The 13,472-nt window shown below is 33.3% G+C and overlaps 1 protein-coding gene across 1 annotated transcript in view; it reads left to right on the forward strand.

Moving 5' to 3' along the window:
- LOC148612104 (endoplasmic reticulum membrane sensor NFE2L1-like) overlaps nucleotides 1–9,577 on the forward strand; it is a 31,487-nt gene extending 21,910 nt beyond the window's left edge. The window contains exons 5-8 of the mRNA XM_088593232.1: nucleotides 573–779; nucleotides 1,539–1,902; nucleotides 2,377–2,672; nucleotides 4,402–9,577. Coding sequence (XP_088449358.1) covers nucleotides 573–779; nucleotides 1,539–1,902; nucleotides 2,377–2,672; nucleotides 4,402–5,232 — 1,698 coding nt within the window. The 3' untranslated portion in view covers nucleotides 5,233–9,577. The remainder of the gene's footprint in view (nucleotides 1–572; nucleotides 780–1,538; nucleotides 1,903–2,376; nucleotides 2,673–4,401) is intronic.
- The last annotated feature ends 3,895 nt before the right edge of the window (nucleotides 9,578–13,472 follow it).

Here is a 13,472-nt window from a genome sequence, read left to right on the forward strand (position 1 = left end):
TGTAGGTAATATGTAGTGCATATTAAGGGGAATTTATGATCCACTGAATTTTATGGCAGTTATACTCCTTTGATATTTGGAATAGGGGAGACCTATGTTTTTGCCTAACTTTAAATTTTAGCATAAGTTAATAGTTTTCTCTTGGTTTTTCCTGGCAACCAGGATTTTTTTCCCTCATTATTTGTACCTTTAGAGTCCTCATTTTGCACCAGATCTTTAAAACCCTATCATACAAACAAGTTGTTGCATAACATCTTGGCTTGGTCCAGATTCTTAACTAATTTATTGTGATAGTAACCTTTAACTTGAGTGTTTTTATTACAACCTGCATTTGCTGAATAAGCAACTAGGCTTATTCTCAGACTTAAAACAATTTGATGGGCTAAGTATGTAATCATTTAATGGAAAGGTTTGAGAAGTGCTTTTTAGATTAATAAACTTACACCATTTTCGGCGCAAAATGAAGATGCTGCTGCAAAGTGTTCATCATAAGTTTATGATAGTGCTCTAATTTATTGTTATCATGGTTTGTTTTATACTAGATGCACTCTATATATCAATTTTCTCTTCAGAACTATATGCAGTATGACAACAATATAACTATGATGAATGAAATGTCACAGACCTCAGGGGAGTACAATATGATGCCCACTCAAGTGGAGCCTCAATTCCAATCCATGAGGTTGCCACATGAGACCATTGAACCCCAACAGCAGCAAAACATCCCCAACAATATGAACAATATGACAAACTACATGCAACAAAATAATTATAATCAGGTATGAAGCAAGTATGAGATAATGTAGCACTTGATACTGCTGTTGACATTAGGGGGCAACCATTTGATTTTATGGGGGCAGGGATCAAATTTGAAATATAAAGGCAGGATGATAATATATTGTTAAAACAAAATCAGGATGAACAATTAGGTAAATATAAGACATGCTAGAATTTAAAAAAATAAGAAGTAAGGTTAGAAATTATACTGAAAAATATCAAGGAAACAAAATTTGAGATCTCCGCTGTCCACACACTGATATTGAATGGTTGCTCCCTTATGGATGGTCTTGGTCATGTTCGCTTTGATGCAGTTCATAAATTTTGAGGAAACATTTTTCATTAGCTTTAAAGGAGGGTTTGAAATTAGATTAAAAGTTTTTGCTGTTAAAACATTGTACGTCAAAAAGTTAAATGTTGGAGAATGATTATTAACAAAATTTTGTATAAACGAAGAGATAGGGGCTTCCAAATGAATATAGATGCCCCATTCCCTTTCTGGCGATGTGACTGAGCGACTTCATTATCCCCAAACATGTTGAAATAAAAATCAGGAAGGCTTACTTGGTGTTCCTTTTTATATGTCATTCCATCTACAGTTTTAGGTTAACTATTTAAAGGGATCTGTATTCTCTCATTCTTTATGGCAAAAAAAAACATTTGATTGCCCACAAAAAGTTGATTTAAATTGGCTGTGTCCTGTAATATTATCTTGTCATTTTAAAAACACCTTTATACTTATATGTTTTTTCTTTCCACAGACAAATCCATATAATCAGGGAGACTTTGAACAAAGTTGGCAAGATATTGTCAACATGTTAGAATTGCCACCAAACAGCAGCAACAACGTAGGGGGGAATACCTACTCTAATATGACTGGTAACCACCTGACTTCAATGATGAACCAGGGAACCAGTATGTATAACAGTACTGATATGAACACACCACTGATGCAGATGATCCAATCTGTCCCACCTGCAGCCAGGGAAAACCAATCATCTACCATGATACAAAACCCTGCAGCCAGAGACAACCAGTCATCAGTATTGTTACAGAATGCCACAATGCCTGTCCCCCCAATGAATAATTCTATGAATCCATCATATAATGCATTTGATAACTCAGGTAATAATATTATCCAAGCATACGTTCATTCTTTATTTGTCTTGGAAATCAAATTGAATTGAAATTTTAACCTTAAAAAGCCACAATTAGTTGCATGATTTTATTAGTTGCATTGTGGCTTATCAACTTTTAATACCAAGTATAAACCAAAGAAAAACAAAGCAGTGATTGGGATTATAGAGAGCCATGTAACTTTTGTCACATTCCTACTGAAAATGTTCCATTTAAATCTAATTGTTTATAAAGAATGTTAAAGAATTGCCTAATGAAATTCTGAAGATCATTAGAAATGGCCTATTCTCAAAATTTTTAATCCCAATCATATAACACAGTATAAAAAAAATGTTTTTAAAGTTGAAAAAAAATTTGTTAAACGACATTATTCAGAAGATGAAAAGAAATAGGAAACAATGTTTGATTCAATAGATAAGCACATTTGAGCATAGCTGTATACATCTTCTTTAATTTGAACAGGAATGTGCCACCAAAATACCAACTTCACACCTACATCCCCAGAAGGTGGAAGTTCCAACCAGAGAGACTACGAGACCGGAGATCTTCTTTTCCTTAATGATAGCAGTCCCATCAACCAATCAGACTCCATGAAAGCTGTAGAAGAATTATTGCCTGACATCATTAATAATGAGGATTTAAACGACTACAATTTTAGTGCTCTTGCAATCACTGATGGGCCCAGATCAATGAATATATTAGAGGATGAAAGCAGTGAATCAGGTGTTTCTATGGGCAGCTCTGGATCTCCACCTCATGTAAGTTCAGTGAGAAGAAAAATTGATTTAGTTGCTAGACAGACAGTTAGAATAGCTTTGGTCAAAAAAGGTCTTCATCGTTTCATTGGTCAATTTGTCGAAGTTTTAATTCACAAATGAGGGTAAAAGCTTCCCTTCCTTCAAAGATAAGTGTCACTGCAACTTGAAAATTGTATATATGACAGACTTAAATGTAAAAATGGAATTTTGAAATTTTCAAATTTTTTTCTAACTGGTAATGTTTAGCTAAACATAAGGTCCTTCATATTGTCTTGTTTTAGCTTTTAAAACATTTCTAACTGAAGATTAGCAATCTGTTGAATAAACAAGATTATATGAAGTGTATTTTTTATCTTTCAATTGCATTTCTTTGAACTTACCATAATATATTTACTCAATTTGATGTATGGTATCAAAGGGTCTCTTCACTAGATTAGTATGATAAAGTTTTGGAGAATTTTGAACTTCAGAGTTTTAAAAAGTTTTGCTCTGCAGTGAATAGAGGAGTTATGGCCTTATGTCACTTGAATTGTGTGTACATATCAGTTAGTCAGTGCAATAGTTCTTCAGATTTAAAGAGATGATCAAACACACAAGAGAAATTTAGGAAGTACTAAAGTACATGTTCTTGTATATTTTTGATGTTCTATAGTACTTGTTTTGAAGTACTTGACCCAAATTTAGATAAAGGTCCACATAAGAATCATGCAATGGGTGATCAGTCTGTGATATTGTTGTATTACTTCCGAAATAGGGCTGCTTCTCTGATGGCCTAAAGATAATCCTTATTAAGGTAAACAAACTATCTCCCAGCCATAGGTTACATATGGTGTTTCTGATAAAATTACACTGGTCTGATTAAATGTTTATGACTTTCCTTTACCTAGGATTTCAAGGTTTTGTAGGCTTATTATGAATTTCCCCAATAAAATTGGATGGTGGAGTTTTGTAAAAGGCTAACAATATCACTTTTAAGTCCATACTTCCTTGCAACTTTAATATATCAATATTCAATAATATCAAGTTAGTAATTTTGAAACCCAGTCCTAGCAAAATCATTTTTCAACCTGTTGGACATTTGATCAGGCAACCTAACAAAATCTGCTGGATCGAACAATTATCGGCCGTACTGAAAAAAAAAAAAAAACCAAGAATTTTGCATTGCTTTTTTTCTTGATTTGGATGTAGTCTTTAAACCGGAAGTTCTGGTTGAGACATGTCTAATAAAAAAAATCCTACCGGACATCTGCTCCGGAAATCACACCCATTTTATCGGAGTGGTGGCTAAAAGTACCGGTCATTTCCGACGAATTTCGCCATGACTGGAAACCACTTAAATTAATGGAAGGGAGTTTTGATTATTGGAGAAAATTGACTTGTTATATAGTGACTGTTGTGCATACTAGAGGTGCTTTGGTGAAGATAAAAAAAAAATGGTGGGCATATCTCGTCATTAGAATTCAACTTAACAGTTATGCATGATTTTATTTCATTCTCTTCATTATTTTATTGTCCATGTTGTTTTGAATGTTGGATTTCAACTGATGACCTTTGTCCTTATTTTGCCTGATTCTTAGGTCAACCTTTATTTAAGTATGCTTTATTACTGTAATTTAACCAAATTCTTATGTTAAAATGATACTGTTAGCTTATTGCTTGTACTTTTTGTAATAATAACTGCATCAGTGCTTTTAAGTGCTTAACAGTTTTTAAATTGACTATATTTCAGGATAATTTCAGTGATTCAGTGATGTCCCCTTTTGATGGTGCAGGTGGAGCCACTGGTGGTCAAGATTATAATGAATCCCCAAATTTTAAAGGTCCCAACAATTTCAACTTTAACAATAATAACAATGAAAACAAAAACTATAATGGCTACAGTAATAGTGACAGCCAATCAAATTGCTCATCAGTATCGAATGATACAGACTTTCACTCGGACATGACAAGGTCTAAACACGTTCACCATAATCATTCCTACCCACTTCAACCTGGACAGGAACCCAAAGAGTACAAGCGATATACATTTAACAACGATAAACCTCGTCAGAAAGGTCCACACTGTCGCGATAAAAAACGGATTGAAGAATTAAACATTCCACTGACCTTGGATCAGATCATTGAGTCACCAGTGGAAGAATTTAACGAAATATTACAGATGCATAAATTCACCGAGCAACAACTGCAGCTGATCAGAGACATTAGACGTCGTGGTAAAAATAAAGTTGCTGCACAAAACTGCCGGAAACGTAAAATGGATGTCATAGTGAATCTTGAGGACAATATGCAATCTCTTCGTCAAACAAGAGATAGGTTATTGGAGGAACGACACATGATTGATAAGCAAGCTAGGGAAATGAAGGAGAAATTTGGAATGTTGTACAGAGAAATTTTCCAGTCCTTACGGGATGAAAATGGCAGACCGTATGATCCACAGTTATATTCTCTTCAGCAGTCAAGTGATGGAAATGTCTTTCTTGTCCCAAGGAATACTACAGCAGATGAACAACAAGCAAAAATCAACAAGAAGATCAAGAAAGAAAAAGATGGGGACCTTTAGCAATGTTTGTTAAAAAATGAGGTTTCTACCTCTTGTAATTGTGATAAAAACTAAGAAGCCTTAATTTGACATCAGGGTTTTGGAATGGAGCCAAAAATGAAAAATAAAACCTGTTGGCTGGAATACGAAGTATTTTGGTGTTTATTAATGTATTTGCTATTTTGCATTTGAATCCGAAAAGGTTTGCATTTATCGTATGTTATCATTCAGAATGCAAATTCTTGTTCAATGGCATAGAATTCGTGCAAAAATCAAAAGTGTAGTATTATATCATAATATTTACTTGTGCACATATCTGTTTGGAAGCTTCTGTTAAAAAGCAGTATAGATGTTCGATCTCGATTATTCATCAGAAACATTTGTAGCATAATATATTTAAATGAACTTATGACATTTACCTGTGATTTGTCTTAATTAAAGTAACAGGTATACCAGGTACCTTGTGGTTAACTTGGTGTTCTGATCATGTAAAAAATGAATAGCAATTAATTATTAGATCATTTTCACTACAAACAAAAATACAATGTGCAGGGGTGGTCTTAATTCAATCTTGTATATCAGAGTGGTAGGTCAGTCACATTCCAAATGCGTATTCATAGGGTATTTTAAATAAAGCCTTAATCTATTTTGTTTTAAGCCAAAGATTAGTTTTGCTAAACTTCTTTTTCAATAAAATATGTTTTTTTATGATCATTTAAGAACAGAATAAATTTGTCATGTGCTTAAGCACCATAGGCATAGAAATTTGACCGAGTAGTTAGTCTGCTTGTCTGATAACAAAATAATGCATTGGTGCTATATTGTCATAGAAGTTTATAGGATTGTTTCAACTTTTGCAGAATATTGATCCAGTGAATGATAGAAATATTGTTGGAATCTTTTTGACTTTTAACATTTACAAAAACCTTATGTGTTAGGTTAAGAATAATCTGACTTTTTGAATAGGATACATGCATTTTAAATTTGATATTCTACTTCAATAGCCTAAGCATTTTTCTTTGATACCAGTGATTTTAGATGTGTTCATGTAGTGTCTGGAATAGAATTTCTTCTTTCTTCATCTGTGATATATAACCCAGAGTGCTATTTAGCTGTAATTTGTGCAAGTTATCCCTTATCTCTTGGGTACGATAAATTCAGATACTATGTTGGTATGCTATCTGTAAGAAAAACATTTTTTTTTCTTTCCAATGAATGATGTAGAAGTTTTCATGCATGTACAAGGAGGGAGGTTGGGGGAAGACCATAGGCTAGCCCTCTGACAATGTCTGGTTTGACTTGGAACAGGGAGGGGTGGCACACCCTATCCAATATCGTCCTCTGTGGGGTTATTTTTATCGAACATCAATACCTCTCAATATCAAACTGAATTTACTGCTACATGTACATTTTTTGTATCACATATATTTGATTTATTCTATGTACCTATAAGAATCAGGCATGAGTGTCATAAAATTTTACAGTAGTTAAGTATAATAATAACCCCCAATGAAATGCTTTCTCAAACACCTATAGAATATTGTCAGACTTTAAAGTTTTGTTGTGCAGAGGCTGATGTTTTTGGTAAAGGATGATGGTTTCTGGCCTGGAATCTGAATTTATTGTTATCTTAAATATTGGTAGGAAATACTTGTAATTGTATAGGGAAAAATAACATAGTGCTAAGGTGCGAAAAAAATACATAGTGCTAAGATGTAAAAAAAAAAGTTTTGCTTTATGGTAGAAAACTGAAAAATTGTAGATTTAGGTGTTAATTGCAATCTAGAGAGAAGTAAATTTTTTTTTTACATACATATATTTATTTAAAAGGAAATGCCTATTCTGAGTGAATTAATGTGTAAACTGCAATTGAGTCTTAAAACAAAGTTTTGCCAGGCACTTATTGTTGTATGTATGTTTTGTTATAGATTATTGTTATATATTTGTTATTACGTTTCCTTATGTAAAATATCCTCAGTCTGATTAGAGTTATTCCCCTTGTTTTGTTTTCGGCTTTTTTTTGTTGCTGACAAAAGACAAACAAAACATGGTATGATTTTAATGAGACTGAAATTTCCTTGCAGGGTCACAGGATTTTTTTCCCATTATTTATTGTCCCAAAATTTTTATTTTGAAGTCTTAAGATTTATATGATAGGGTTTAGGGATTACATAAATGGTTTAGGCTTATTTGCGAAGAAAAAAAATTGTATTTGTGTCCCTCCCCATCCACAAGAAATTTTAAGTAAGAATATGTCGTTGTTTGTTTCACAATCAAGCAATGTTGATGTTAGATTGTATCCCTTGTTAATTTTTATTGTTTTATATTCTTCATACATGATTTGCATATTTTTTATTGTTTAGCAGTTAGAAGCATATCGAGTGCTAATTGTGTGATTTTTACTAATTGATAGAAAAAGTTGAAATTTTTTTGATTGATGAATGAAATTCAGTGGAAATGGTGGTTACTGCTTTTGGCTTTGTAGAAGCTTCATATTTCATCTACCATTTTAACGTAGTTTTCACAGTTATAAATTTTGGCTGATTTGAGTTAATGAATTGTTAAATGTTAATGTTTCTATATGGAACATTCAACATGTTCATAAGATTTCAAGTAGATTCTTCATCAAATTTTACCATGTTGGCCAAGCAGTTGTCAAAATCAAAATATAGTATATGTTTATTTTTTTCTCATTTTTGTGTTTGGGGTAGTAAATCAATCTAAAAGGTGGGGTTTTTGTGTAATTGTCATCAGTACCAAGAATTTTGTAAAGTGCCCATTATGCATATCGTACATGCCATGTTTGGACTGTTCATTAAGATATGTTTGAAAAGTGTGAATTAGACAGCACATTCCATGGAGCTATTGTTATTGAAGTGATTATGACACTGACTGAAGATAGTCTTAAACTAATCAGATATTTATGAGCATGTTTAAATAAATAGTTGCAAAAAAAGTCTGTCTGAAAACAATATAAAACTGACAATTTAAAATTTTCTAAAACTAAAACAAATTTGCCAGTCATACACTAGCTGTACTTCTGAAAACTTTTGAATGGTAATATGCAAAACATTTTCAGACTGCCAGATTTTTGTCCATTTTTTTTTTTATAGACTACCTTCATGTGGTGCTGTGTCTGCTAAATGGAAATAGTTCTATAAGTTGTTAGTAGAGGTTTTAACATGAGCTTGATTTACCTTGTACATTGTATTTGAAATGTTTGACATTTTACTGTACACCCATTATACTTTCAGTTTGTAACCTCGTATATTTATAACTTACCACATAAGCACATAATATTGTTCATTTTATATTTCCATACATTACCATGTCAGTAGCATTTTTTCCATACCTTAGAAACTGCAATGAGAATTGGTAATTAACAACTTCAAAAAATTATTCAACAATTACAGCTCATATAATGGTGATGTTTAGGCGATAGAGTTGGTCTTCCCATGATGAGGTGAAAATCACCTGACGAAATTCCTTTATAGTTTGTTGACTGGATAGTTGAGGAGAATTGTCTGAAAAAAGTTCAAATCTTCTCAATTGTCCAGTCAAATACCTAAGCACATTAATAATGTAATTGTCTTTTAATCAATGGAAGACTTGACGAAATATTTTTGTTCTGAACATTGTTATTGTATGCGCTATAAGAGTAATTTTCAATTTCTGTAAATGACAGATTTGAAGTAAATACATTTCAGTTTAGAATGAAAGAATTTTCTTATTTGTACAATTTAAGATTTGGGATTATTTCTGTGATCACAGTTGAATGTGAAATTCAGATCTTGTCATTGCAGTTTGTTAGTAATACATTACCTTTGTGGTCATCATGCTAGCTAAGTACATATGTACTAGATCATTGCCCAAAGTTAAACCTGATTGTTAGAAAAGAAGCTGCAATATCTCTCTTTTTACAATATCATATTCTTCATATTTCCAGAGCAAATTTTCCCTGTGTACATAGCTGCACTAACATGGATTTTAATTCTAGTAAATGAAAATTAATGCCTTTATTTTTCCAATATATTTCAAAATTGGGTGGTCATGGTTAGAAGTTCAGTATTTCTTTGTTCTTTTATTGTATAAGAAAATTGAATTATTTGGGGGGGTGTAAGATTTATGAATTAAGAAAAGTTCACCATATTTTAATTTTTTAGATGGATTGTAACTTTGAATTTGAAAAGATTTGGGGATGGCAAATTCAGATGAAAAGTAACTTAAAGGCAAATTGATGAATGGTATTATATTGCACACTTGAGATATTGTGGGCTCTATATTGTTTATTCCTTGTACATAGTGGATTTGTCTCATTATGGTTGTGTATCAGATATGGTCTGAACAATAAACCTATTTTGTATAATTCTACTTTTTTTGTCATTTTACTAGTGGGGAAGTTCTTTGCCAATTTTTACCATTTAGGTTTTTCACAGCTGCAAGGTAATATCTTTAGGGGTGTTATCCGAAACCCTTCATAACCCAAGGCCTCATCAAGTCTTCGGAATCCATGCTGGTCAAGAACCCTTTTTGTTGTCGTGCACAGTGCTACTGTACCCTCATTTTATCATCATTTTGGTCATTAATTATGCTTATACCATCCATCTAAGTGGATAAAAATTTGTTTCAAGCCTGTTGAATTTTTTTCCCCTGGTTGATTGCATTTATAGAATTGTTCAGTAACATAAACTACACCAAGAACAACCAACGTATTGCTTGTTAGAATGTAAATCATACTCTGACAGTATTAAATTGATTTCAAATCTCAAATTCCACAAAACAATTTAATCTGTAAATATTAAACTGGAGTTTGGAACCTGTCAACTTAGATAATCTATTGTCCCCTACTCATTTGTAGTTCAGCAAGTTTAGCAAATTTATGTACATTGACCTTGCTTATGGAATAAGTGAAAAGTTTTCCATATGGATTCACGGTATGGACGATTTTTTTGGTGTACCAATGCGTCATTCACATTTACAGTTGAACATTGGAAGTTTTTTCCTTGAATATTGATTCTCGTCATGGTGAAAACTTGGTATATCAAGTCATTATTTCAGCCATTTTCAAAATTAAAGTCAATCTTTTCACTATTTAGGTCAGCACTGATTATCACGGATACTGACTTTTACATAGCTAATTAATGTTGGGGTTTCCGGGTTTAACAATCCTGTATCCATCCTTTTGGGGGGGAATATGTTCATTTTGCTCTAAATTTGGACAAAAATGAGTAACTGATAGGCTGAAAACTCTACATACAAATTTCTTAATTCGTCCCTGTTGAACTTAATAGTCGAATTGGCGTCAATTCACACACATTAGCATTCAGGCCTACTATTTTGCCGAAGTTTCAACTTGCTATTTGAAATTTTCTATTTGCCTATTTTAAATCTAAAATACTACCTGAAAAACTAATATACAAAACTAAAACAGAAAATACAAGTGTCATAATTTAGACATAAGGAGGACACAAAGCTCTCCTATGCCGTTTTTAAAGAATTTTCACAAAAATGAGATTAGGGCTAGTTTTTAGCCCACCTGCATGGCCGAAGGCCATGTGATCTATTGGCACCAGTAGGCGTCCCTTGTCGTCGTCCGTTCACAATATTTCTGAAACTACTGAGCGTCATTGTATGAAACATTGCACAGATGTTTCTTAGTGTACCTTGCACAAAAGATGTGTTTGGATTTTTGATCCACCCAAAAACATGGCCGCCGTTACTAAAAATAGAACATAGGGTTAGTTAATAGTTTTTCGCATATACTTCCAAAATCGTTAGGTTTAGGTAATTCTGACTGTAAAAGTGTTCAGCATGATGAGGGCTATCCGTGGTCTAATTTACGTTTTAATCCGTGGAGCCATGTTGGAGTTATTGCCCTTTTCGACCTGTTTTTTTTTTTTGTTTTTTTTTTGGGGGGGGGGGGCTATTCGTTATGTTCTTTCTTTCCAGAATCTTCTCTGATACTACTTGTGACCGCTGTTACAAAAAAATAGAACGCAAGTCAGACAGTAGCTTTTTGCATATGTTTCCACAACTATTAAGGTTAGCGAAATTCTTTCAATTGCTGTAACCTTATGAGGCCTAGAAAATTCTCCTAGGGATCACAGTTGTCTGTCGACTCCTTGTGATGGCACAGAAGGCAGTTTTTGTACAAATATCAAATGCGCTCTACTTTCTGCATACTAAAGTTTCATGAAATAAGCTATTTTAACACAATCCGGCTCAATTTATTTAGCATTATTTTCATCTACAATATGAATGAACAGCAATAAAACTGTTTTTAACGAAGGCAGATATTCAACTAGTGAATGATGCAATTTTCAAATTCATTTGAAGCACTTCAGATTTTGGGGCTGATTTTGATATTTTCTAAACATACTCCTTTTACCTTGCATAACATTGGAAGTTCACATAGATCAGTAGACGACAGTGGCGGATCCGGGGGCCCGGGGATCCAATTAGAAAATTGCATTTTTTTTTAAATGTTGACAAATTGTTCAAGGTGCCCTCAGATTAATGCAGGATTTGAGATTTAATATTTCAAAATATTCTGGGGGCATGCCCCGAATCCCCCTAGCAAATTCGGATCACTTCAAGATCATCACCGGTGATCATCCTTTGCCCTCCCCCCTTTACCTAAAACTCTGGATTCCCCACTGGATGAAATTGGACAAAGAATGACTAGGTGAAACGTGTTAAACATTCATGCCATTCCATCACGCAAAAAAAACAGAAGAGTACATCATCCATAACAATTAATCATTTAGAAATGAAATAAAGCAAAAAAGGACTATAAAGCAAAAAATGGGTCACACTGTAAATCTTTAAAAGGGACAGATTCGTGAAAGTCCTGGTCTGAGTATTCCAGTCTGATAGTTTGACCGTAGTCGAGCCTATTTTCAATCAAATTAAAACTAGAATGAATATCAAATCACTTTTTATAAGAAAATATTTGATATATATATTTTTTAAATATCCAGTAATTTTTAATGCTTTCGGTGTCAAATATTATATGAATTATGAATACCACAGCAGGGTTTTGTAACGTGCGAAGAACGTGGCATTTTTCATAACACATGTAGAATGCCAGGGTTATCCATTCAACCACATGGCGCAAACAACCCAGTTGCCCTAGCCCCCGGTCAGTGTTCTCAGCACTATTCAGTTGCCTTTTACGACAAGCATAGCGCTGCTGCATGCCTATTCTTTTGATACCCAGACTGTACGGGGCAATACAAAAACAACAAACCAAAAGGATAATAGAGATAAGCAGCCGTAAGTCAAAAACCATCAGCTAACAAATACTGATGCAACAAAACAAAAGAATAAAAACTAAGACAAATAGAGTACAAACTAACATCGCAAACCTGAAGCAACACTATAATTTTTTTTCTTTTAATGAACACCCCTTATAGAACTTCAAAACTATCTTTATCAAAACATTTTATAATTAACCATCATATATATTTCTTATCAAAACATTCCCAATTGTCCAACATTTTTTTACCCTTTTTTACCTGTAATTTTCAAATATTGGACAATCGGAAAGACACCTTTATAACAAGGTTCCAAACAACAAAAGAAAGCCGGGTATTTATTTTCATTCATTTATTATTTTTTCTGGAATTAGGGGACAAAAACAAGCATTTTATAGAATTTAACTATATGATACTGCTCCACAACATTCTATACAACAAAAGTAAGGCTCGGACTTGAACCTTGTAAGAATAAGGGGCCAGAGAGTTCCTTGACCATAGGTAATTGAATCATTTTTAAAATTGTACCACAAGGTGTCGTACCACCAAAGGAAGGTTGGGATTAATTAATTTTTGGGCTGGGACTTGAACCAACCATAGGAATTAAGGGCAATAATTAGGTCAGAAACAAGCAATAAATTGAGTGAAACTTATTTCATCTCTTTTAAACTGTTTATTTTGTGGTTGTTTCGAGCCAATTAAGAATTAGGGTAAAAAGGGTGCCAACAACATTTTTTCTGAGTTCTGGCCCCGGCGCCACAATATTGTAGTTAAAAGATATCTAAATCTGAGAAAATTCTTAATTTCCATGGTAATGTTGTTGAAAGTGATGATGTCACAAACAGTTAAGAATTTTCTCCGACTTAAGTATTTTTTCAAGTTTTGTGGCGCTGGACCTGGATGATAACTTGAGTAGAGTGGAATGGGTCTTTTAGAAATTCTACCACTAAGTAACATACCCCAAAAGGAAGGTTGGGATTTATGTTGGAAGTTGTGACTGGAACC

Source organism: Perna viridis, chromosome 7 (genome assembly GCF_037379345.1).
Source record: "Perna viridis isolate PV_CMFRI_1.1 ecotype Kerala chromosome 7, ASM3737934v1, whole genome shotgun sequence".
In the NCBI taxonomy this organism is placed as follows: domain Eukaryota; kingdom Metazoa; phylum Mollusca; class Bivalvia; order Mytilida; family Mytilidae; genus Perna; species Perna viridis.